The 26,278-nt window shown below is 37.5% G+C and overlaps 2 protein-coding genes across 40 annotated transcripts in view; one reads left to right on the forward strand and one right to left on the reverse strand.

Annotated features, from left to right (window-relative positions):
* The window catches only part of MATCAP2 (microtubule associated tyrosine carboxypeptidase 2), a 174,225-nt gene that overhangs the window by 30,444 nt on the left and 117,503 nt on the right, over window positions 1-26,278 (forward strand). The gene's annotated exons all lie outside the window — the stretch shown is intronic.
* The window catches only part of ANLN (anillin, actin binding protein), a 170,984-nt gene that overhangs the window by 1,633 nt on the left and 143,073 nt on the right, over window positions 1-26,278 (reverse strand). For 16 of the 33 annotated variants that reach the window (XM_085005779.1, XM_085005775.1, XM_085005774.1 and 13 more), the window contains 11 exons: window positions 26,078-26,260; window positions 24,438-24,564; window positions 23,046-23,094; window positions 22,896-22,952; window positions 21,794-21,832; window positions 21,512-21,533; window positions 19,739-19,842; window positions 18,780-18,833; window positions 10,518-10,604; window positions 4,732-4,839; window positions 2,651-2,823 (listed from right to left, as the gene is read on the reverse strand). In XM_085005779.1, the coding sequence (XP_084861905.1) occupies window positions 2,651-2,823; window positions 4,732-4,839; window positions 10,518-10,604; window positions 18,780-18,833; window positions 19,739-19,842; window positions 21,512-21,533; window positions 21,794-21,832; window positions 22,896-22,952; window positions 23,046-23,094; window positions 24,438-24,564; window positions 26,078-26,260 (1,003 nt within the window). Of the gene's footprint in view, window positions 1-2,650; window positions 2,824-4,731; window positions 4,840-10,517; window positions 10,605-18,779; window positions 18,834-19,738; window positions 19,843-21,511; window positions 21,534-21,793; window positions 21,833-22,895; window positions 22,953-23,045; window positions 23,095-23,204; window positions 23,263-24,437; window positions 24,565-26,077; window positions 26,261-26,278 lie in introns of those variants that run through there. The other 17 variants (XM_085005786.1, XM_085005782.1, XM_085005788.1 and 14 more) reach the window with 2 other exon arrangements.

The raw sequence follows: 26,278 nt of genomic DNA on the forward strand, positions 1-26,278 counted from the left end.
TTCGGTGGTGCAGGACAGCCACTGAAGGTGGGTCACTTCCTAGAGAAGCAAGCGTACCACAGGCCCCTCAGACTCGGCTCCCCAAGAGCTGGGGTCAAAGGTTCATGGACCTTGAGCTGGCCTTATAGGTAACACTGTTTTGTACTGTCTCCCTTTATTTTTTGTCCTACTGTGTTAATAGAGCTCAGTATTTATGATAAATGATCTGAAACCCTAAGACTTTTTCCGTCCTAACCTCTCTGTTTACATCACGAATCTCTTGTTTGCATCCATATTTAGCTACAAGTTGAATAACTAATTGATGGGGCAGGTGAGGATGGGGGAGAGGGGAACGCTGTAACTCACAAGCCAGACCATTCCTCTAGAGGGCAGCCAGTTGTTAGGATGTTACACTGTACTCATCCTATGACTTTCTAATTTCTCCCCACTGGTACCAGACATGCTATAAGCATGAGTAAGCAGCAAGCTGATAATCTATTAGTCCATGGAGAGAAAAGAACATTTATAATACAGTGACCATTCGCTGAGCTCAGTCCAGGTGACACCATGCTAAGTGTGCCTGCTCACTAACCTCTATTGTCACTGTGGAATTTATTCTTTTATTGTCACTCTGTGGAATTTATTTATTCTTCTGAACACAGCAGAGTTCAGAGGGCCAGCAAAGTTAAGTAACTTGCCACTGTCACATTTGGTAAGTCACTGAATTGGGATTTAAACCTAGGTCTATTAACTTCAAAGTCCAACTGTACAATATGGCCTCCCAAAGGGATGGGGCATCTCTAGTCCAAATGTATAGTCTACATTTCAAAATAGACAATAGGGATCCGATGATAAAATATTTGTATTGAAGGAGGGGAAGACAGCAAGGTTGGCTAGCAGAAATAAAAATGAGATACATTAAATTTAGATAAAAGGCATAGGTCAAAAAGGCCCTGAGGAGAAGTAGATAAATGAGGCAAAGGCAAATGCGGACCTGCAAAATGTATATCCTCTGCAAAATAGATGACCAAAAAGAGAAATAAGTTTTAAGAAGCCACCAAGCAAAGCTAAAGACTCAGCCAGAACTGAACTGAGAATGGGTCTCTCTCAAATACGTGGACAAAGTGTCTGCTCAAATTATGATAATGGGAGTTCCTGTTGTGGCTCAGTGGCAACAAACCCGACTAGTGTCTATGAGGATGCAGGTTTGACGGCTGGCCTCACTTGGTGGTTCAGGGATCTGGTGTTGCTGTGAGCTGTAGTGTAGGGCAGCAGCTGCAGCTCCGATTGGACCCCCTAGTCTGGGAACCTCCATATGCTGTGGGTGTGGCCCTAAAATATATATATATATGTATATATATATATATATGATAATGTTATAATGAGAAAACTATATGCAAGTGAGGTACAGAGTAATTAGAGCAATATGTTTCCACTGCAGAAGAAGGTTGAAGGAGACATCTGGGAGGGTTTATGTAACAAAGGATAAGATTATAAGAAAAATGTGAGTAATGTTTAAAAAGGGCCATTATGATCAGGAATTATTTGGGGACTGAATTTTGGCTAGTTCCCTTACTGACTGTAGCCATGGACAGAGCAGATACTAACAAAATGATGTAAATCCAATTTGCCTCTCCTGTCCTGTCAGATACCACTGCTGCATAGAAGTATTCCCAAAGGAAGGGAATAGATGAGCTCAAATAAATCAATCTGAAAGTAATCGAGACATCAAGAATTTCCAAAGAATTGGTCTCCTTTCTCACTATTTAATTTAACTAATTTATTTTATGGCCACACTTGCGGCATATGGCAGTTCCTAGGCCAGGGATTGAATCTGAGCTGCAGCTGCAACCTACCCCACAGCTGCAGTGGTGCCGGATCTTTTAATCCACTGTGCAGGGCCAGGGATTAAACCCTTGTCTCTGCAGGAATCCAAGCCATTGCAGTCAGATTCTTAACCTATTGCACCACAGGGAACTCTTCTCACTATTTTATTTATTATATATTTTTTAATAATGGTTTTAATTTTTTCCATTATACCTGGTTTATCTTCTATTTTAAGAGATTTTGTTGAATTCTCACTTTTGTCCCTAATCACAGTTTTGTACACTGAAGTTGGTTTCTAAGCTTCTCTTGGGCATCTAAGCAGAAGAATCTATCTTAGACTCTCTGCAATAAGCTTTTACATCTTATACTTAAGCTTGAGGTTAACAAAAAATTACACTCTCGATAGTTTATTGTGTTAATCTTAAAGCACATTTTTGCGGAATAGAATGAGACTGTTTTTGTAAGTCACTTGATTAATCGAGGATATTTTGGGGATGGAGAGGAAGGGATGTGTCAAGTCTCTAAATAATACTTGACTCCTCAGTAATACATGAAATCTTCAGACTTAGCCCAAAGGCTATTAGTTAACTTCCTTGAAAACAGCTATACTGTGAATATACTAGAAAACATAATTAGCTAAGTAATAACTTGGATGCTGTGCTTTTCTTAACTATATTAATTTAGTTATGAGACTGTTCTCTTACTGATTTGTGTGTTTTGTTTTCTCATTAAGACAGTACTCCCTTCAAAGACAAGGACCATCTCTGATATTTCTTACAGTGTTAGGAACATAGTGGGCAATCAGTTGTTTGGCTGACAGATATATTTATAGCCCAATACATACTTGGTGACACACAGTGTGTCCCTGCATTGGCTGACCAGAGTCTCTCGGTCATCTTCTCTTTGTGGTCGGACAGTAATGAGTTCAAAAGTGTTGCGTCTTGCACAAAATTCTCTGTTGGCTGGTTCTATCTGACGACTGGTACAATTGGCCAAATTTAGTCTTCCTATGGGATTCTTTAAAAAGAAATTTTTAAAAAACATGATTAGTAGAAATTAAACAAGACCATTTCAGTCAGTAAGCGTTAAGTAGTATTCAAGTTGACACAAACTTAAAAAGCCATTAATTTAAAAGTTAAAATTTAATTACAGAGTTGAAAGAAACATATTTAATATTTATTACTGCTTATTGCTAGACATAAAATTAGAAACCAAAAACATCAACAGGAGCTCTTACCCAACTCAACAGACTCTCTGTTGTGGAAAACATCAAACAGATATAAAATAAAAAGAACAGCAGAATGACCTTCCATGTACCCATTAATCAACTCAGACAATTACAAACATACATTCAATGACCTTTGCTATAGCTCCTTCACTTCCCCCCTTTCGGTAAACAGAAACCTAGACACCTTATTTCCTCTGTAAATATTTTTTTATGTACTTTCAAAGATCAAGCCAAACTACTGCTTTGGATTGTTGGAAGCAATGTCATTTCTGTGGTATTAGAGTCAAAGATAAAAATTTATGAGAATAAATGGTCCTGAAAAATGGGAAAAGCAAAAAGTATGGGCACAATTTATAAACAATTTAGTCATTAAAAGTATTAATTTTACTGGAATTTAAAAAAGAAATTAGAATGAAACAAACCATTTTAAAACATTAGATTGGCCAACTCTGAAAAAAATTGTAATAACCTATGCTGACTAGTTGGGGTGTAACAGAAACTCTTATACACTGCTTGTGAAAGTATAAAATGGTCTATTACTGGTAGACAATTTGATAATAGCAATTAAAAATATTCAAAATAGTCATATCCTGATCCTACACTTGCACTTAAAATAAATTTATCTTAAGGAAATATATAGGTACACACAGATGGTTATATACGTGTAGTTACTGTTGTTTTTCCTAACAGTGAAAAGACTGAAAACAAATTAAAAGACTGTAATATGGGACTATGTATTTATTTATTTATTTATTTTGCTCTTTACGGCCACACCTGTGGCACATGGAAGTTCCCACACTAGGGGTCAAATCAGAGGAAGAGCTGCCGGCCTACACCACAGCTCACGGCAACGCTGGATCCTTAACACACTGAGAGAGGCCAGGGATCGAACCTGCCACCTCATGGTTACTAGTAGGATTTGTTTACGCTGTGCCACAATGGGAACTCCTCATGTCTTTCTGAATGTTCTAAATATTTCACAATAAATTTTAAAATAAAATTTTACATGGCTACAATATAATACATATAGCTATTTAATGCAATTATCAGAGGTGTATTTTTTTTCCTGTGGAAAGATATCAGGATATTATCAAGTAAAAATCAAGTTATAAAAACATGATACTTTCAAATATAAACAGTAGTTATTTCTGTTATAGATGATTTTACTTTCTAATTCTGCCTATTTCTCTTTTCCAGTTTGGGGATAATAAATAACTATGTTTGGGCAATAATGTTAAATTTTTAAAAATGAGAATCAATGTATTACATAAAATCCGTATTAACAAATTTTAGAAACAAAACCAAAACCTCTATATTCCTATGGTGGTTTTCTATTACTTTTCTATCTCAGATTTAGGTGAATGAACTGTTAATAGAATGCAAAAGTGAATTTGACATATTCTGATAAAAATATCAATTAAAAATATTATGAAACATTCCAGGAAAAAAGAAAAATATATACCATAAGATATACTGAGAGGTCAAATCACAGGGAATGGATAAGATATAAAATTTTTACACAAATACACACACACACACACACACACTTACTCACTAGTCTTTCAACAAGAACATTTTCAGTGGCTTAGTAAATATACTCAGAGGGGAACGTGGGTGTTCCACAGGGGGCACTTACAGGAAATATTGTTTGAAAGGCAGTCAGGGCTTTCCCCGCTGACCAGCAATATTAATATTACCTTCCGTTTCTCATCATCTGGGTAAGTCCAATAAGAGATACAGTTTCCAGAAAGAACACACCACCTCCGATGCCAGGCACCAAAACCACTAACATCTTCAAATATGGTCTGGAAAAATCAATGAAATACTGACTTTAGAAATCTGAGGATCAATTAAATGTTTTCTTATACATTAAACTTTAGTATGTTAACACCTTTATATTTTAAAATCAATTTGCATGATTTTCATCATCTTTCTTATCTTAGTAATTAAAATGACTGATTGCTCATATCCAAAAATTTACCTACATTTTCAACATTGTCTGTAAGCATACAGCATGTAAGAATTTTCAGATATTAACCCCAAATAAATAACTCTAATTTTAGACTTTTTAAAAGCATAGTATCCCTAACCAAATGCTCCTTTAAAAAGTGCTTCAACTTTTGGAGAGTAAAATTGTATCAGAATATCAAACCTTATATATTGGAAAAAAAATAATGATAGCTTATTAAATGAGACTTAATTCAGAAGACTGGCATTTAATTTTTATTCAGGAAAACAAAACAGGATTAGAAAAGAGTCAGAGGAGAGTTCCCATTGTGGCTCAGTGGTAATGAACCCAACTAGTATTCATGAGGATACAAGTTCAATTCCTGGTCTTGCTCAGTGAGTTAAGGATTTTGTGTTGCTGTGGCCGTGGCACAGGCCAGCAGCTGAAGCTCCAATTCAACCCCTAGTCTGGGAACCTCCATATGCCGCACGTCAAAAAGAAAGAAAGATAGAGTCAAAGCATGATTACAAGTCCTGATGGAATGCTGTCATAAACATCAGAACTCTAAGCTAACTGTTTAGCCATCAAGCACACTATGAGGCAGCATCCCCCTGAAGTCACATTGGCCAGCTTGTGCCGCTGGAATGCAAGTGACATTGTAAGGGAAGGTGAAGCAATTGTTGGTTAAGGGCAGGATTCTGGAATAGGTAACTAATAACGTGGTTGTTTTCTATGGAAGTACTTTTGGGGGGGTGGACATGCCTGTGGCATGCAGAAGTTCTGGGGCCAGGGACTGAACTCAAGGTACAGCAGTGACCTGAGCCACGACAGTGACAACTGAATCCTTCACTACTAGGCCACCAGGGAACTCCCCAGGGAAGTACTTTTACTTAAGCAGTAGTATTAAGTGGAAGCTGTTTCTTCCCTCCACTATTTTTTTAGTTGCAGTCCTAATAGAGCCCTAGTTTATATAACAGTCCTTACTTTTAATCTTTAAAAAAAGAATTCCTTTAGGAACCGTTACGTTAAAGAACAAAGCCAGGTCAAAATGGAACAATGCTATAGATTAGGCATTGGCAAACTTTTTCTATAAAGGGCCAGAGTGTAAAGACTTTAATTTTGTCACCATGGTGTAAAAACAGTCACAGACAATATGTAAACAAATGAGCCCATGTTCCAGTAAAACTTTATACAAATAAGCAGTGGGACATACCTAATCTATACCTTTGGATTATCTGACTCCTATTACGGATAATCCAAAGGCACCTTTGTGTTTGATTTCAGAATGCATTAAAGCTTTCCCAATTTCAGGAAGTTCCCATCGTAGCTCAGCAGTTAACGAATCTGACTAGGAACCATGAGGTTGCAGGTTCGATCCCTGGCCTCGCTCAGGGGGTTAAGGATCTGGCGTTGCCGTGAGCTGTGGTATAGGTCCTGTGGTATAGGTCGCAGACGCGGCTCAGATCCCGAGTTGCTATGGCTCTGGTGTAGGCAGGTGGCTACAGCTCCGATTCAACCCCTAGCTTGGGAACCTCCATGTGCATCGGGAAGCGGCCCAAGAAATGGTAAAAAGACAAGAAAAAAAGCTTTCCCAACTTCAAAAGCCTTATACCAAAGCGCTGATGGATGTACACTCTTTTCGATTCATTAATTTGTTTAAATTTACCATCAGGTGACTTGAGTTAGGAGTGTATTCTCTAGTCATGGAGGAAAGTGACTTTGTGTGAAGAAGTGTTTTTCCATGATACAATGAAACTTCAGATTTAAAAACTTGGCCAATTAGCTCAAACTAATTAGCTGACTTACTCCAACCATGTATCCTGCTGCCCCACGTTTTATTTTTCCTCTCCCCAGTTGAACCTTTTCCTTCCCAAGGCAACACTGCTCACAGCCACCCAAGGGAAAAAAAAAGACAGGAATCTTGTTTCTTCAAACTCAACCACAAAGTTAGTACGAAAGACTCATCAGCTCCCTTTTGTGTTTATGTTCACCTTTTATATTATAAAGGTAATGGAAAGGGAAAAATTTGAGGGATAAAAACAATTTAGCATTACCCCCTGCTATAATCAGAGAAGAAAAACAGAGAACAGGTTTTTCATTTTTATAGCTAAGGAAACTGAAGGCTAAGGGAATTAAATGGGAATACCCAATCACAAAGCAGAAGTGGAACCTTCCAGCTAATCCAGAACATATGTTTCTTGCTATTTATCAGTCCTGGCAGAGCTAGACTAGCACCATTTTAGATTCACTAAGCAAATTTCTCTGGTTGGTAGCCTCCTTCCTCCTCCTTCCTTCCTTCCACATCAGGAAGGAAAACTTAACCAACATTTTTTTTTCTTTTTTGTCTTTTTAGGGCTACACCTGCAGCATATAGAAGTTCCCAGGCTAGGGGTCACATTGGAGCTGCATCTGCAACCTACACCACAGCCACGGCAAGGCCAGATCCAGCTGCGTCTGTGACCTACACCACAGCTCACGGCAACACCGGATCCTTAACCCACTGAGCGAGGCCAGGGATTGAACCCGAATCCTCACGGATACCAATCGAGTTCATTACCACTGAGCCACAACAGGAACTCCTGAATCAACTTTAATTTCAATTTCTACCTCTATTTTTCATAGAGGTTAGAAGTAATTAAAAGGCATTAGGGACAGAAGTTATTTGGGGGAGTCCCGGGAAATTTTCTTTAAACCACATTTCTGTAAGTGTGGCTGTGACAAAAGTGGGCTATAGGATTCAAGATAGAATAAACCTGAAGAGATCTAACTTTAATCTAACTAGACTAGTAGTTAAGAGCCCAGCCCCAAAATTAAACAGTTCAGACATTCTAAGCCAATGAACTAGCTGCCATAATAGTCTATCAGGTACTAAAGGTATCGATAGTAAAATATGGACACATTTACATTAAAGGAAAAGATCAGTAGTTAAACTACTGCCTTCAAGTTAGAAATTTATAAAAATACTTTCCCAAGAATATCTAGTGCCACCTGCTGGAGCTACATGGGGAAAAAGCTTCAAAGTCTGACTTAGTTACCTTGGCCACTCGGGCTTTCTGTACAGTCTAGCTCTTCTTTCTTTACCCTTTGCCAGCAAATGCAAACTGATTTGGGATAACCTTTATACAGTTCAAATTCTTGCTTCTCAAAGAAAACCAAGGCTAGTAGATTTTCTCTACTTCTTGCACCACACCCAAAATCTGAGTATTCCACACACATATTTTTCTCCTCTGATATTGGAAAAAGTCTAATTCTGTATAAGATCAACCCCATGAGCTGTGGCTTGGGTCTCATCTGTTCTCACTCTCATGACCTCATTCCATGTGTTCGTCCTTAACCCTAGCGCAGGTTCCCCACTGCTTCTACCTCCAACCTTCTGGGCCCTATGAGAAGCTACCCATTTGAAGTTAGATATGCTCGAGTCTCTCCAATCTTAATAAAATGTCAACAAACTCCTTCTTCCACCCTACTCAGCTCTCCCAGGGCCACACGCTCTTCACCCCTTTGGAGCCAAACTTTGTTTCACAGAGTTGCTACGCTCCCATTCTTCATCCTCCGCTCCCTTTATAACCATCTAAGATCTAGCTTCTCCTCTCACCAAAACAAGGACAGCCTCGTAAACAAGCTCAGCGTCTGGAACAGATTCTTCTGTAACTGAACCGCTCCCTCTTTCATTGTCTTCCCAGGCAACCATGACCTGAAATTCTCCATCACCGCTCCCGCCACCGGGTGCTCTCCCTTGAGAGCGTCTCTCCTATGGCGTAAATGTCAGCGTTCTCTTCTGGTTCTGCTTCACTCAACACCATTCAATTACTGTCTCTGCTGCAGATTTCCAAATCTTCATCCCATCTAAAATGCCCATCTTGAGCTCCAAACTCAAACCTTGAAACATGTCTCTAGGCATCTAAAACTCAAGTTCTTTAAAACTTAACTCATTAAAACTTTCTATCTTGAGTGGGAATCAACTGACAAGGGGCACGAGGGAACTATCTGGGGTAATATTCTGTATCTTAATGGAAATTTGGGTTGATAGCTGTATGCCTATGTCAAAGCTCAGGGGATGTACACATAAGATTCAGGGGAACACGCTAATGTCCATGCTATACTTTGAAATTCTTCCCCCCAAAATATGATATTTTCAGGATTGGCTAGAAGGATGGCTAGGTAACATATACAATAAAGCAAAGATAGTGAAAAATGTTGAGGGCAAAAATCTAGATGCTGGATTAATGGGTGTTCACTGTAAAATTCTATCAACATTACTCTATGTTTGCAATTTTCCACACTAATATTTGGGGGGAAAAAACTTTTTACCACCTCACGCACCTCACAGACACTCGCTTCTCCCCAAGGTCCCTTATCTCAGACCATCACTGCCACCCCACAAGTTGTGCAAGGCAGGCATGTAGGTGACATCCTTGCCTCTGCTTCTCCGCCCTTACAGCCAAAGCACTAGGGTCTGCTGCCCCTCCTCCCCCATCTCTCCACAGTGGGTCCTACTCGTGACCTTGACTGCTGGTCCCCACTGCTTCTCACATGCAGTCTCCTCACTAGTCTTCTTCAGGGCTGTCACTCCCCAGCCTATTTCTTTGTGTCAGTCAGGACGACTTCCCTAAACCCCCAATTTGATATTATTTTCCTGCTTAAAATCCTTAAAAGAGGACCCCACTAGCTTCAGAATGAAGCTCAAATTCTTTAAAAGGGAGTTCCCATTGTAGCTCAGCGGAAGCAAATTTGACTAGCATCCATGAGGATGTGGGTTCAATCCCTGGCCTCACTCAGTGGGTTAAGGAGCCGGCATTGCCATGAGTGGTGCAGGTTGCAGACACGGCTCCAATCTGGTGTTGCTGTGGCTGTGGTATGGGCCGGCGACTACAGCTCTAATTCGACCCCTAGCCTGGGAACCTCTATATGCCATGGGTGAGGCCCTAAAAAAAAAAAAAAAAAAAAAAATCTTTAAAAGGCCCTCTAACACTTGGCTCCATTTCCCCCAACCACATTCCTCCTCAATCACTCCCCTCACTGCCCCTCCTCCACACACACACTCAAATCATAAGCTCTAGCTACCCTGGAGTATCTGCCACTATCTAAACGTGTCATCCTTTTCTCTGATACGGGTGAAAGTACATGCTTTTCCCTTTATCTGGAGTACTTCTCCCTCTTCTTTCCCTCTGGCTAACTTATTCAGCTAGCAGTTTACAAGCAGCTTTCTTTAGGCCGTCCCCACCCCTACTAGAACCTGCTGTGCCATCATTTACACCCAGGCACTCTCTATGCCTTCTCCTGCTACAGTGCTATATTGTACGTGCCTGTTCACTTGCATTTCTCCCTATTAAACTAAAAGTTCCTGATTGGAGGGATTATTTTTTTGACCTATTATATTCTACTACCAGCACAATAATTGGCATACATAGTGGACAGGCAACAAATCTTTATTAACTTAACACTTTGACATATAGACTTTCATTCCTATGAGAAACTAAGTCTATACATCACAAAATGGAAAAAAGAAAATATAGATTCCGAGATATTACTTACTAGAAAACCTCTTTCTTCGACACTTGAATTCACTTGACACTTTATTTTTAAATATATATGACCTTCCAAAGGAGATAGAAAGGGTACCTGTGAAGAAAGAGGGTAAATTACTTTTAAGATAGTTTCAAAGTGAGATTTCTTCTTGATAAAACATGTATAAATCATGAATAGAGAATGTTATGCCTTGAAAACAGCATTTTCTAAAGCTGGAATATAAAATAGGTCGCCCCAAAGCCATGGTTCCTTAGCAACAAATACTTCTGAAGAATAAATTCACTCAAGGTAGAGCTTAATTGAAAACAGAACCCTAAGTCCCAAGTTAATGTGATAAAGAAAATACAGATTTGAAGAGAGAATACATATGTTTATCCATTCTATATCAACAGAATATACTTGAAAGAGGATGGAATAAACTAGCTGTTAAATTAATACAATATAATTTTATTCAGCAATAAAGAACTGTGAATTGCAGAATGGAAAAGTTGATCCTCAAATTCATACGGAATTGCAAGAGACCCCAGATAACCAAAACAATCTTGAAAAAGAAAATTAAAGTTGAAGGAATCAAACTTCCCAATTTCACATTGATCCAAAGCTCCAGTAATCAGAACAGTGCAGTACTAGAGTAAGGATAGACATATAGACCACAGGAATAAAACTGAGAGTCCAGAAATAAACCCATACATATATGCCAGATTGACTTTCAACAGGGTACCATGACCATTCAATGAGGAAAGAGCAATGTTTTCAACAAATGGTGCTGGGGAAACTGGATAGCTACATGCAAGAGTGATAGAGGAGCCCTACTTCATATCACATATAAAAATTAACTCAAAATGGATCAATAACCTAAATATGACAGCTAAAACCATACAACTCTTAGAAGAAAAACAGAGGAGTAAATCTTCAACAATCATGGATTTGGCAGTGGATTCTAAGATATAATATCCAAAGCATGAGCAAAAAAAGAAAAATAGATAAACTTTATCAAAATGAAAAACTTTTCAGTATGATATTTGGATATAAGTCTTTGAAGGTTAAATTAGTTCATTAATCCAATTAATGAAATTGGTCCTAATCTAATATGACTTGTGTCCTTATAAAATGAGAAGACTTGGACATACACATACAGAGAAAAGACTAGTGAAGACACCTAAGCAGGACAGCTAATGAGAGAGGGTTTAGGAAAAACAAACCCTACCCCTTGATCTAGGACTTCTGGCCTCCAGAAAAGAGAAAAAATAAATTTCTGTTGTTTAGGCAAAAACAAACATACAAAAACAACAACAATAACAAAACCCCAAAAATTAGTCATTAGGAAAATGCAAATGAAAACCACAGTGAGGTATCACTTGATACCCACTATGAGGACTATAATAAAAAATATGGAAAATAACAAGCATTAGCAAGGATGTGGAGAAACTGGAGCCACATTACTGACAGGAATGTCAAATGGTTCAGGCACTATGAAAAACAGTTTGGTGATTTCTCAAAAAGTTAAATGGCATTAACATATGACCCCACAATTCCTCTCCTAGATACATACTGCCCAAGACTGAAAACAGGTATTCGAACAGGTACATATATACCCAGGTTTATAGCGGCATTATTCACAAAAGCCAAAAAGAAATTGACCAAATATCCATCAACAGATGAGTGACAAAGTGTAGTCTATAATATAATGGAACAGTATTCAGCCATAGAAAGTAATTGGATACTGATAGATGCCACATCATATGCATATACATACACACCTATGTACACACAGACACATATGTACACACACACATACACACAAATTTACTCCCAAAGAACAAATTATCTAAGTAATAATTACCTAGTAGATTATACACAGCTTAAAAACAAAGTTGTCCTATAATATATAATATAGAACTAATACATTTTGTGGTGATAATTTTCATCAAATGTCTGTGCCACTTTACTTCCAGGCGGATCTCCAATAATAAGGGCCTTATATCCAATTCAAGCCTGCATTCCAGAGAGGGTAGAAAACTGCAAACATAGACCTACATGGAAAACCAATGTTGAAACCTATCTGAGGAAGATCTGTTTAAGTTCAATATCAAGAAGGTCTGGAATGTCCTAAATCCATACCAGATGTCATTACTGTCATGATATAATGAATCTTCAGTCCCAACCATGGCTGATTTGCCAGCTAAAGAGACACACACAAAAGCATGCCAAAATTTTGACCATTAAGTCTACTCCAGAATGCTAGAGGGACACACAGGAAGGAGTTCTACTTCCATTACATGCTCAGAGCTCCACTTGCAGTTAGGATGTGAAAGGGCCCAAAGACCACCATTTCCTCTGTAAAAATAGGAAAACATTGGATAAACTAAGAAAATCTTATTTTTCTTAAGCTTATAAAGAGTTGTGGAAGGAAAAAAAAAAAAAAGTTAATGGGCCAAATTCCAGTAAGGAATGTGCTCATTTTGGGTGAGCCAAATTAGGGAGGTCATTTCACTCCCTGGGAACAAAGACTGACAGGAGCATGCTGGCCCCTGGCAAAGAATTTTGCAGGGAAAAGGAAAAATGAGTTAAGCCTTTAACAGCTGGGTGAAGGCTGTCATCTAGCTAGATGAGCATCTCAAGGAGCCCAGGGACAAGCTAGCCCACCCTACCTGCCAATCTTCCCCACCCCCCAGAATTTTCCTGAATAAATGCTAATGTCACAGGCCAGAGGCAGGTCTGGAGAAGAGAAAGAAATCTTGCAGACTTTCAGAACTTAGATCTCAAAGTTCCACTGAAAGAAGGGGCCTAACCTCAATCTTAAGGCATTTAAAACAAGAGTTGAACCCAACTAACTAAAGCCCCATTTCAGCTCTGTTTCTTATTGTACTGAGAGAGTGTGTCATTACATCTACTTCAATCTCTACTTCTCTCTCTCTCTTTTTTTTAATGGCTGCACCCATGGCATATGGAATTTCCTGGGCCAGGGATTGAATCTGAGCCGCATCTGCAACCTACGCTGCACTCGTGGCAATGCTGGACACTTTAACCCACTGTGCCAGCCTGGGGAATCAAACCTGCACCTCTGCAACAACCCAAGCCACTGCAGTCAGATGCTTAACCTACTGTGCCACAGAAGGAACTCCTCTACTGCTCTTTTATAATGTAACAAACATCTAGTCTATAGTCATAAATCAGTCATCTAGTCTAGCAAAAGTCCTAAGACATGAAAAGCAAGAAAGGGTGGCCTTTAAAACAAAACAAATTCTATCAATAGCAGATCCACAGATGACCTAGATGTTAGAATTACAAAACAAGGACATTTACAATTTGTTAAAGAATTTAGAGGAAAAGAGGGACAAAAATGGGCAAGAAGAGGGAGACTTCTGACAGAGAAATGGAAGCTCTAAAAATAAAAAAATCTCGAAATTTTAGAATTAAAAAAAAAAAAAGCTTAAACTGAATAATTTGGAGCTCTCATTGTGACTCAGTGGGTTAAGAACCCAATATAGTATCCGTGAGGATGTGTGTTCGATTACTGGCTTTGCTCAGTGGGTTAATGATCCAGCATTGCCACAAGCTGTGGCATAGGTTGCAGAGGCAGCTCAGATCCAGGGTTGCTGTGGCTGTGATGTAGGCCTGCAGCTGCAGCTCTGATTCAACCTGTAGTCCAGGAACTTCCATATTCCACGGGTGTGACCATAAAAAGGAAAAAAAAAAGAATAATTCATTGGATGGGTTTAGCAGGAAACTGGGGGCACAATGGAGAAAAAGATAAATGAACTTAAAAGACTGGTAAATAGAAATTGTCTGAAAATGAAAAAAGAATTAAATAAAAAACAAAAAGAATGCCATAGACCTGTAGGCACACAGTCAACAGTCCAATATACATTTAAGTGGAGTCCTAGAAAGAGAAAGAACAGGGTAGAAGAAATACTTGATGAGATAATGGCTGAAAAATTGCAGGTGCAGCCCTATAAAGACAAAAGACAAAAAAATAAAAAATAAAAATAAAAAGTAACAACAATGCATTGGGGTTTATTAAAAGAGTAGAAGTAAAATATAATGGAGTGGGCAAATGGAATTATACTATTGCACAGTTCTAACTACTATAAGATACATGAAGTAGAGTAACTGTATTCCAAGATAGACTGTCATAGTAATAGGTTAAGGATGCATGTTGAAATCCTTAGCAATAACTGAAAAAGAATACAGGGAGGTATAGCTAAAAGCCAGAAGAAAATATAAAAATGATCAACAAAACACTCAATTAGTTTAGAGGTAGCCAAGAAAAGAAAAACAAATGGACAAAGAACAGATGAGACAACTAAAAAACAAAGAACAAAATGGTAGATCGAGGTCTGTGAACTTTTGTGTAAATGCCCAGACAATATTTTAGACTTTGCAGACCATATGATCTCTTCACAACTATTCAATCTGCCATTGTAGCATTGAAAGCACCCATAGACAATACATAAACAAATTGGTATGACTGTTTCAAATACTTTAGTTACAAAAACAGGCTGCTGAACTTTAGTTAACAATGATATATCAATGTTAGTTCATTAACTGTGATAGAAGTACCATACTAAAGTAAGATGCTAGTTAAAAAACAAAACAGAAACAAAAAGACAGGTCAAGAGCCAGATTTAGCCTGTTAGCTAGAAGTATGCCTATTTTGTGGTGGACTAAACCCATATTAGTACTGCATTAAATATAAATGTACTAAACACTCCAATGAAAAGACAAAAGACTGTTAAGCTGAATAATGAAATATGACCATAAAATGTTTCTAAGACACAAATATGACATATATGGACACAGAATAAAGAATGGAAAAAAATATAGCATACAAGCACTAAACTAAGAAATCCAATGTGACTACTAATAACAGAAAAGTAGACTTTAAGATAATAATGATTACCAGAGGTTAAAGTGTTAAAAATTCATCAAGATATACTAATCATAATGTTTATGCACCTAATAGCATAGCTGTAAAATACATGAAGTATAAACTGACAAAATAAAAATTAAGTGCCCAAATTGAGACTGTATTGCTCTTACTAGTTGGAAGTTTGAGAGATTGATATTTTCTTCCAACTAAAATCATGATTTATATGTAGCATGAAAATGTTTTAATTTTTTATTATAGTTGGTTTATAATGTTCTGTCAATTTCTGCTGTACAGCAAAATGACCCAGTTTTTTATACACACACACACATTTATATATATATTCTTTTTCTCATATTATCTTCTATCATGCTCCATCACAAGTGATTGGATATAGTTCCCTGTGCTACACAGCAAGGCATGAAAACATTTACGTAAGAAATATTTTTAACACAACATTGTGAATCAACTATAATTTAATTAAAAAAATTTTTTTAAATAAATCATTCTTAGCAGAATATTAATACTTAGTGAAGAGACCTCATGTCAAAAGTAACTTCTGGGAGTTCCCGTCATGGCTCAGTGATTAATGAATCCGAACCATGAGGTTGCAGGTTTGATCACTGGCCTTGCTCAGTGGGTTGAGGATCCGGTATTGCTGTGAGCTGTGGTGTAGGTTGCAGACATGGCCTCGGATCCCGTGTTGCTGTGGCGCTGGTGTAGGCCGGCGGCTACAGCTCGGATTTGACCCCTAGCCTGGGAACCTCCATATGCCGTGAGAGCGGCTCAAGAAATGGCAAAAAAGACAATAAATAAATAAATAAATAAATAAATAAATAAATAAATAAATACAGTAACTTTTGGAGTTCCCTTTGTGGCTCAGTGAAAACGAATCTGACTAACATCCATGAGAACACAGGTTCAATCCCTGGCCTCACTCAGTGGGTTAAGGATACAGTGTTGACAAGTGCCAGGGTGGAGGTGGCAGATGGGGCTTGGATCTGGCATCGCTGTGGCTGTGGTGTAGGCCAGCGGCTAGAGCTCCAATTGGACCCCTAGCCTGGGAAACTCCATATGCCACGGACGCAGCCCTAAAAAGACAAAAAAAATAAAGTATATGTGATACTTTAAAATGATTTTGAATTTGAATTAAACATTACAAATATAAGGAAAAATTCAACTGAATAAAATGGTAAAATCCATATATTTAAAGTGGTATTATACTTGGGTTTATTTTGTTTTGTTTTTGCTTGTTTAGGCTTTTTTTTTACACCACAGCTCATGGCAACGCCAGATCCTTAACCCACTGAGCGAGGCCAGGGATTGAACCCACAACCCAAGTCAGATTTGTTTCCGCTGCACCATGATGGGAACTCCTTTACTTGTTAATAATTATACCAAGCCAACAGACATTATACAGGACAGCTTTGGATACACCAGAACACCTAGTCACTCTTCCTACAACTTCAAATTTCTACAGTGCTAATCAGTTGTTTTACTTCGTAGTTGTTTGCCCTAATACTATTTAAATTAACATCTCTATTTCCCGGAATATATAAATATCTATGAGTTTTCCTTAAGACAGAGGATGAGCTGTGGGATACCCTTCTCCCTAAGTATGATAAAATCTACGATTATTTTGGATTCTGTATTCAAAGAAAGGACTTGAGAGTGTGTCTCACTGAGATTCATACTTTAAATTCCAGGATGCCAGATACCTATAACCTCAAATAAGAAGGCAATCTGCTATTAGCGGTATCCCAGATTGTAAAACAAATGGTCTGGGTTAACCTCAAAAGAAACTGCATTCTGAAGGGGGTCTCAGAGACAACCCCGTGACGTTCATTACTGGTCAAGGCACCAATAAATAAGCAAACATTCCCTTACACAGACAGTCTCTGGTAGGATATGGGAGACTTGTCTACTCAAAATTAATCAAGTAGTACAGGAGGTCCTCCATTTTCCCCACCAATTTAAACATCTAAACTTAACCATCTTAAATATTCTCCTACATCTCCTACTACAAGATATTAGAACTAATATTTGCTCCTTTCACCACTCAAAAAAGCACATTTGGGACAAATTTTATGTTTAATTTATATTGTATTTGACTCAGAAAGAGACTTTACATATTAGAAACAATTAAAATGAGTGATTTGATTTTATAGCCAGATCATGTGGTTAGATATTTAAGTTATAATTTTAAAAAATTATTAAGAGAATGGATATTTCATGTTTTTTTTTTGTTTGTTTGTTTTTTGCTTTTTTAGGCTATCCCCACCCCCCACAGCATATGGAAGTTCCCAGGCTAGGGGTTGATCAAGCTATAGCTGCCAGCCTACACCACAGCCACAGCAATACAAGATCCGAGCCGCATTTGCAACCTATACCACAGCTCACAACGCCCGGATCGCCTAGCCACCGAGCCAAGTGAGGCCAAGGATCAAACCCGAATCCTCATGGACACTACTGGGATTTGTTTCTGCTGCACCACAACGGGAACTCCCGTAATTTATTCTTAATTTGTCTGACATGTAAAATTAAAATGGTAGCAAAAAAATTTTATAGAGCCATCAGTCTATATGTAACATACATCATTGAAATGTCTTTCATTTTAGAGATTAATGAACTCTTCTTACATACATAGAAATTGGCTCTGTGACAACACTGAGTAAGGAATACACTTCACAGAACCTAGTTCCTTATGTTTACCTAATCTGCACATCTTGTTTTAAGAATTTAAAATTAAAATAAAAAATACTATCCAGCATTTTGCAAATTAGCATTTCTATATACTCACAAAATGTTTGCAATTGATCTACACAAGGATATTAAAAATCCTAAAAAAACCTTCTAAAATGTGATTAGTTTTAGTATAATTTTAGTGTTAAATGGAATCTTAAAGTTAACAATAAACAAATCATCATCTACATAGCAACATATCTATTAGCCAATTAAGACCATAAACATTTTCTACTTTCACTTAAAACATCACCAATAGTTCTTTCAATAGATAGGAGTTCAACAATACTGAATAAACTTTATTTTTAGACACAGTTATTAATTTGGCATTCTGGCACCCAGAAAATCAATGTGGAAGTAACTGTAGAATTTTAAAGAATTATAATATGAAGGGAAGAAAATAGGACAAAAGCCCAAATACCAAACATGCATGAGAAAAACTAGAGAACTTTTAAAGAAAGCTTTAAAGGATTATGAAAGTAAAGAAAAAGATGTCCATCTACAAAAGTCTTAAGAAAGAATATTTACATAATCCCCATAATTATCCAAAATAACCAAGAGGACAAGAGAGTTGTTAATAAAACAAATACGTAAGGGCCAAAAATTAAGTACTGATTTTTAAGCTCATTAGTTTCAAGCAAAGAAAATACGGCAACCTTTTCCTGGAACATATAGCCCAGTAGCTCTCGCTCTTTTAGATCATAATTTATCTAAAACAAACAAAATAAAAGACAAAGAGAAAAAAAAAAAAGACCCAGAATCACTCAATTTGTTAAAACTAACTGAATTACTAAATTAAAAGTTACATAAATCTTTTTAAACATCTCTATATTCTGACTACAGAAATCTCTTATAATATTTTAAAATACTCTGTAATACAGCAAGAACCAATCTAGGAGCAAAGTTTGCATCTACTTATCTTACTACTTCGAATTATCTTTTTGGCTTTTAAAAGTTTAGTCACATTACAGTATGGTGAAAAAGCACTCAATAGTGATATTACACAGATCTGAACTCTGAAGATCAGTTTCAAATAAGCAAGAAACTACATTTAAAACTGTAAGCTTAGGAGTTCCCGTCATGGCACAGTGGAAACGAATCTGACTAGGAACCATGAGGTTGCAGGTTCGATCCCTGGCCTTGCTCAGTGGGTTAAGGATCCGGCGTTGCCATGAGCTGTGGTGTAGGTCATAGATGCAGCTCAGATCTGGCGTTGCTGTGACTCTGGTGTAGGCCGGCAGCTACAGCTCTGATTAGACCCCTAGCCTGGGAACCTCCATGTGCCATGGGTGCAGCCCTAAAAAGACAAAAGGCAAAAAACAAAACAAAAACAAAAACACTGTAAGCTTAATACCTACATGTAAAAGCAATACTTCTTTAGTCACAACTGACGTTTAGAATAAACCAGTATATGCTGCTTTGAAGACTTAACTCAAGATAAAGGGAGAAATACTTTTAACATCAAAACATATATTATGCAGATAAACCTATGTCTAATTAAAATGTACAATTCTAAGAACATACATATTCAGCCAAAGATTTCAAATACTTGAAAATACTGGAGCATTTCCATTGACCTAATTTTTCTATAAACAAATAAACAAATTTGTATTACCTTGTCCAGAGCAAATTTAGTGTTTCCTACTGAGGATAATGACAGTGTGTAAGATCCAACAAGGGCAAAGTTGCTGGTACGCACAGCATTAAGACTGGCCATAACTAAAGAAAAAGGAAATGAAGTTTAATTCCGAGTGACTTCAGTAAGTATACATTACAGTTCCTCACCCTACCCTATTAGAATGAAATTGAACTGCTTCATTTTCCTCCATCTCTAAATATAGGAGCGGGCAGGGGAAAATAAAATGTCAACATACATCCCAATGAAAGCAAACTGTAAAGTATTTCATATTTAACATAAGTGAGGTGTAGGTACTCCTTAATATTTGGAACAGATGTGTTTTGAAAGAAATAGAACCAACAACTGTGCATAAGAAAGCAATTTTCCTATTAGAGATATGAAAAGACTTCACTGTTATAGTCTAGGATGACATCATGAGCAGTAGGACTTCTGCATAGTTCTTCTTAGTCACTCTCTTGTGCCAAGAAAAAGAAATCAAAAGCCCAAAGGTAGTAAAATAAACTTAATCCCAATCCCCTTTGGAAAATTTAGGCCTAATGCCACTCTTTTCTGGCTTAATGGTACTCCAGCGCCCACTGAACCAGAAAGATGCTTTTCTGACATGATACAATGCCAGTCGTGGTAAGTCAGGTTAAAAGAGGTAAACTCTGTATATACATAGCACAAAACAAATCTACAGAACAAGAGAAGCTACAGTGAACTGTAATGCTACCTGCTGTAGTTGTCAAGTGACTAGGTATCATATGTGTACTGCCTGCTAGAGCCTGAAAAATGTGACATGTGATGGCCTGTGGTGGCCTCAGATGGCAGGCTATTGTGGCCAATAATCTTATGCTACTAAAAAATGTAAAGAAAATATTATTCAGGGAACCCTCCTTCACTGTTGGTAAGAATATAAATTGGTACAACCACTATGGAAAACAGTATGGAGGTACCTCAGAAAACTAAGTATAGATCATATGATCTAGCAATCCCACTCCTGGGCATATTATATATCCAGACAAAACTTTTGTTCAAAAGGATACATGCACCTCTATGTTCTTTGCAGCACCACTCACAGTAGCCAAGACATAGAAACAACCCAAATGTCCATCAACAGATGAATGGATTAAAAAGATGTGGTACATATATACAATGGAATACTACCCAGCCATAAAAAAGACAAAACAATACCATCTGCAGCAACATGGATGCAACTAGAGATTCTCATACTAAATGAATTAAGTCAGAAAGAGAATGACAAATACCATATGATATCACTTATATGTGGAGTCTAAAATATGGCACAGATGATCCTATCTACAAAACAGAAACAGATCACGGACATGGAGATCAGACTTGTGTTTGCCTGGAAGTGGGGGGAGGGAGTGGGACAGACAGAGAGTATGGGGTTGGTAGATGCAAACTACTATATTTGGAATGGATAAGCAATGGGTCCTACTACACAGCACAGGGAACTATCTCCAATCTCCTGGGTGAGAACATGACTGAAGATAGTATGAAAAAAAAAAAAAAGTACACACACACACACACACATATATATATGACTGGGTCACTTTGTATAGCAGAAATTGAAGGAACATTATAAATCAACTATACTTTAATAAAAAATTTTAAAAAAGAAAATATTATTCAAAGAAGACTACGGTAAACACTCATAAACCAAGATGGCTAAATGTGTAAGTATGCAATTGCTGAGTTCTTTCTTTTCTTTATTCTAGTGTTTCAAATAGTTCAAGATCTACTCACCTGAAGAAGGAAGGGTGCTTTTCTAAAAAAAGGTGGAAGAAGAACATAAGTCATTATTTTATCAGAATAAGTTATTTTCTTTATTTGATACAAAGATTTAAATATTAAGTAAAAACTCTTCAACACTGCAAGGACTACATTTCAAATAACATTAATTTTTCCTTTCAGTATATTTGAAAGATTTCCAAAGTGCCAAAGGAATGGAAATGGCTAATTTACAACTGTATCTGTGAAGATGGAAATATCTCAAGGAAGCTCAGTTTTTTAAAAAAATTTACTTACTGTGGTTATAGATGTGAGAAGTCGCTTAGGAGTAATAGCCTAGAAGAAAAGATAATTTAGTACATTTCCTAGTAAACATTATGATTCAAAGCTTAAACTACCCAAACTTGGATTTTCCCACACAGAAAATAATCTTAAGTATGACTACATTATCCTTAAGTCTTTGATTAAGGCTTTATCCATTCTGTTATTCTTTTTTTCATTATAGCTAAATAAAATTCTTTAAGATGATGATTTAGAAAAAGAACAGAAAAGACTTGGAAAGACAGACAAGAAGCTGGTTCTATTCCATATGCCCACAGTGACCACACCATTCTTTTTTTGGGGGGGTGCTTTTTTTTTTTTTTTTTTTTTTTGCCTTTTCTTGGGCCGCTCCCATGGCATATGGAGGTTCCCAGGCTAGGGGTCGAATCGGAGCTGCAGCCACCGGCCCACACCAGAGCCACAGCAACGCGGGATCCGAGCCGCGTCTGCAACCTACACCACAGCTCACGGCAATGCCGGATCGTCAACCCACTGAGCAAGGGCAGGGATCGAACCCGCAACCTCATGGTTCCTAGTCGGATTCATTAACCACTGTGCCACGATGGGAACTCCAAGGGGGGTGCTTTTTAGGGCTGCACCCACGGCATATGGAGGTTCCCAAGTTAGCAGTCCAATCGGAGCTACAGTTGCTGGCCTAAACCACAACGCACGGCAACGCCGGATCCTTAACCCACTGAGCAAGGCCAGGGATCAAACCCCAAACCTCATGGTTCCTAGTCTGATTCATTTCCGCTGTGCCAGGACAAGAACTCTGACAATAACATTCTTAAGTCTGGTTTAGAGGAGTTGGAGCTCAGAAGAAAGGCTTGAGAAAAGCTTAAAGAGATAGCAAAAGTTAGCTGTCAAGTAGATATAGAGAAAAGATAATTACCCAGCCTGAGTGCATTGGTAGCTTATGTTAGGATCATAGTATTCATACCTATTAAATGCAGTAACTAGAAATCTGAGACATAAAAATGATCCAAAAGCTTGATAATTTTACAAATTATACATAAATTAAACCTGACATCATCTCCTATTTCTGATTATATTTTTACTGGGTTTCTTTCATCCTCACCTTTGACTTGTATGCTTTTTTCTTCTTATCAGGGCCTGAGGGATCTTTCTTTTGTACCTACACATAAACCCAAAAGCATAATTAACTTAAAATCTGATATATTTGAGAAAAATACACTATTAGTTATTTTAGAAAGATGTAACTGCTTACCAGGCTATAAACTTCAATATTTATTTCAAAGTCATTGGACACATCTTGTCTGGAAAATGAAAATATCAAATTATGCCAATAAAAATGATGCCACAAATACTGTTATAAGACTGAGAGTAAAGGAATTTACTGTGTTTTGATACTAAGGACAATAGTTAATTTTTTTTTAATTTTTTTTTTTTTAGGGCCACAGGTGTGGCTTATGGAAGTTCCCAGGCTAGGGGTCGAACGAGAACTGCAGCTGCCGGCCTACGCCATAGCCACAGCAACACCAGATCTGAGCTGCGTCTGCAACCTCCACCACAGTTCACAACACAGATCCTTAACCCATTGAATGGGACCAGGGATTGAACCTGATTCCCCATGGATCCCAGTTGGGTTCGTTTCCACTGAGCTACAACAGGAACTCTGACAATAGTTAATGAATGAAAATAAAAACTGGTAAGAACAGTCTATGTTTCCCTGTAATACATGTCAAATTTTTGTTGTTGCTGTTCTTTTCTAGAGCCACACTCGCAGCATATGGAGGTTCCCAGGCTAGGGGTCTAATCGGAGCTGTAGCCACCAGCCTACGCCACAGCCACAGCAATGCAGGATCCGAGCCGCGTCTGTGAACTACATCACAGCTCACAGCAATGCCGGATCCTTAACCCACTGAGGGAGGCCAGAGATTGAACCCACATCCTCATCATTCCTAGTCAGATTCGTTAACCACTGAGCCACGACTGGAACTCCCATGTCAAATATTTTCTTCAGTACCTTACAAATCAAGATCATCAGTAAGAAAAGTAATTTTTTTTCATACTGGATTTATTTTCAGATTTATTTTATCTATGACACTAAATATAAATTTTTCACTGAGACTGAGTATTAAATACGTTGAGATTTAAAGCATATATTAAAAACTGGTCCAGATTTTTTGTGTGTGTATAGTAAATACATATGTTAAAACACTTAAAACATCAAATACCTACAGTCACATGGAAGAAACATGCTACTCAATGGAAGACTGGAAACGTAAAAAGAGTTAAACTAACAAATTGAAAAATGAGTTATTTGTCCATATAAAACATACTACATGTCAAAGATATTAAAAATGCTATCTGTATGCTATAGTAATTCTATTCAAAGAAAAATATGTTTGAACCGGAGTTCCTGTTGTGGCTCAGTGGTTAATGAACCCGACTAGCATCCATGAGGACTCGGGTTTGATCCCTGACCTCACTCAGTGGGTTAAGGATCAGGCGTTGCCACGGGCTGTGGTGTAGGCAGCTCCGATTGGACTCCTAGCCTGGGAACCTTCATATGCCATAAGTGTGGCCCTAAAAAGACAAAAAAAAAAAAAAAAAAAAAAAAAATGTGTTTGAACCATCAAAAGCCTAAGTTACTTACAGAGTAAATGTAGTACTGAATGTTAGAGCATCCCCATTAAGAGAATTTGAAGTACTTGCTAATGGTGTGGCTACCATGTTTTCAGCTCCTGCTTTTAGTATAATTAAGAAATAATAATTTGCAGCATCTGCAAGAAATAATCACATTACATAATAAGCATAAGCAAAATCAGGTTGAGATAATCAGCATTCTGGAAGACCAAATGAATAAATTAACACCACATAAAATTTTTTAAAGCCATCTTAATGGACACAAAACAGAAAGTCATATTCCTGGAATAGCATCATCCAAGGTCCCTTCCTATTATGTGAAATGAAATTACTCTGCATCCCTCAGTTTCTGCTGACTTCTAATTTTACCTATTGACCCCAATTCTTTAGCTAATAGTATATATCTCAAAAGGGTAAATTATGACTTGCTATTTCCAAACTGAGATTAAAATAAATTATTTCTTCACTATCTGTTATTAAATAGCCACGTATCTCAAGGTATACATGAAATTACCAATAGATTTCTCCCTATACCCCACCAAAATCAGACAACAGCTAGAATTAGAATTTAAATTACCTCATTTCTGCAACAAATGTTCAAACATTAAAGATCTCCAGTCTTTACTTTCCCTGTACCTCAGATTCTCATCTAGCCCTCTACTCCCTCAGAGAGAATGTTCCAGGCAAAAATGTGAAGCCATCTTTAAAAAAATTATCCAAGATTTAATTTTATTAAGCCTGCTATAATTATCCTGCCCTGTTTTCAGATCCTGGTGCCATAACTTCCTTAACTCACTTTAAATGCTTAAATGTGATTTTAAGAAGAGTACACAGTTTAGAAAAGTTTGCTTTTTCAATCTAGAGCGACAAAGGGAATAAAATTTCAATAGAAAATTATCTACATTATGTTGCTCTTCGCTCCCACAAACAGTAATTCGGGATTCACAGAACAAATTTCTTTAATGAAGTGAATTTTAAATTGAATAGAGTAAATAAAACAAGTTTTAGATGCCCAATACTTTCCACTATAAAATTAATGCAGTCAAATGGTCTGCTGTGTCAGAATAACTCATCTTAGTAATTTATCTTATGTTCATATAATTAATTTATAATATGTTCATAATTTAATTATGCAATATTATATTTAACTTAGGCTTACTTTCAATTAGAGCCATGTCTGTTGCTGAGGGATCAGTAAGGCGATATATGAAATTCTTCCTTGGTTATTTTTATACTTTTTTTTTTTTTTTTTTTTGTCTTTTTAGGGCCAAACCTGCAACATATGGAAGTTCCCAGGCAGGCTAGGGGTCAAATTAGAGCTGCGGCTGCAGGCATACATCACAGCCACAGCAACACAGGATCTGAGCCACATCTGCGACCTACACCACAGCTCATGGCAATGCCGGATTCGTAACCCATTGAGCCAGGTCAGGGATCGAACCTGTGTCCTCATGGATGCTAGTCAGGTTTGTTTCCGCTGAGCCACGATGGGAACTCCCTATACACATATCTTCATAAAAGGAACTAAAGGCCCAAGATACAAACCTTGTATCTTTATGCTCTACTTGTTCCCATTTATACAATTCTAATCTAGATGAGATTTGTAATCCGACATATGATCTAGAAGTGAATAAATAAAAATCACCATACCTGGTTTCTGAACTGTACTGCAGACAAAATCTGCTTTTAGAGGCAAGCGGATTTCTGACAAAGTAATTGATCCTTTAGAAGGGACAAATTCACTTTGGGATGTGGGACTAGCCTTATTCTTCCTCTGAGGCCCTTCATTCTTCAATTTATTCAACTCATCAATCAAAAGTGTTCTCTTCTCAGCTATGAAGAAATATGCAA

The sequence above is a fragment of the Sus scrofa genome, chromosome 18 (genome assembly GCF_054392235.1).
Source record: "Sus scrofa isolate SSC_HxYL_T2T_F1_AM1 chromosome 18, Sscrofa_HxYL_maternal_Yorkshire_Landrace_v2.0, whole genome shotgun sequence".
Taxonomy (NCBI): Eukaryota; Metazoa; Chordata; class Mammalia; order Artiodactyla; family Suidae; genus Sus; species Sus scrofa.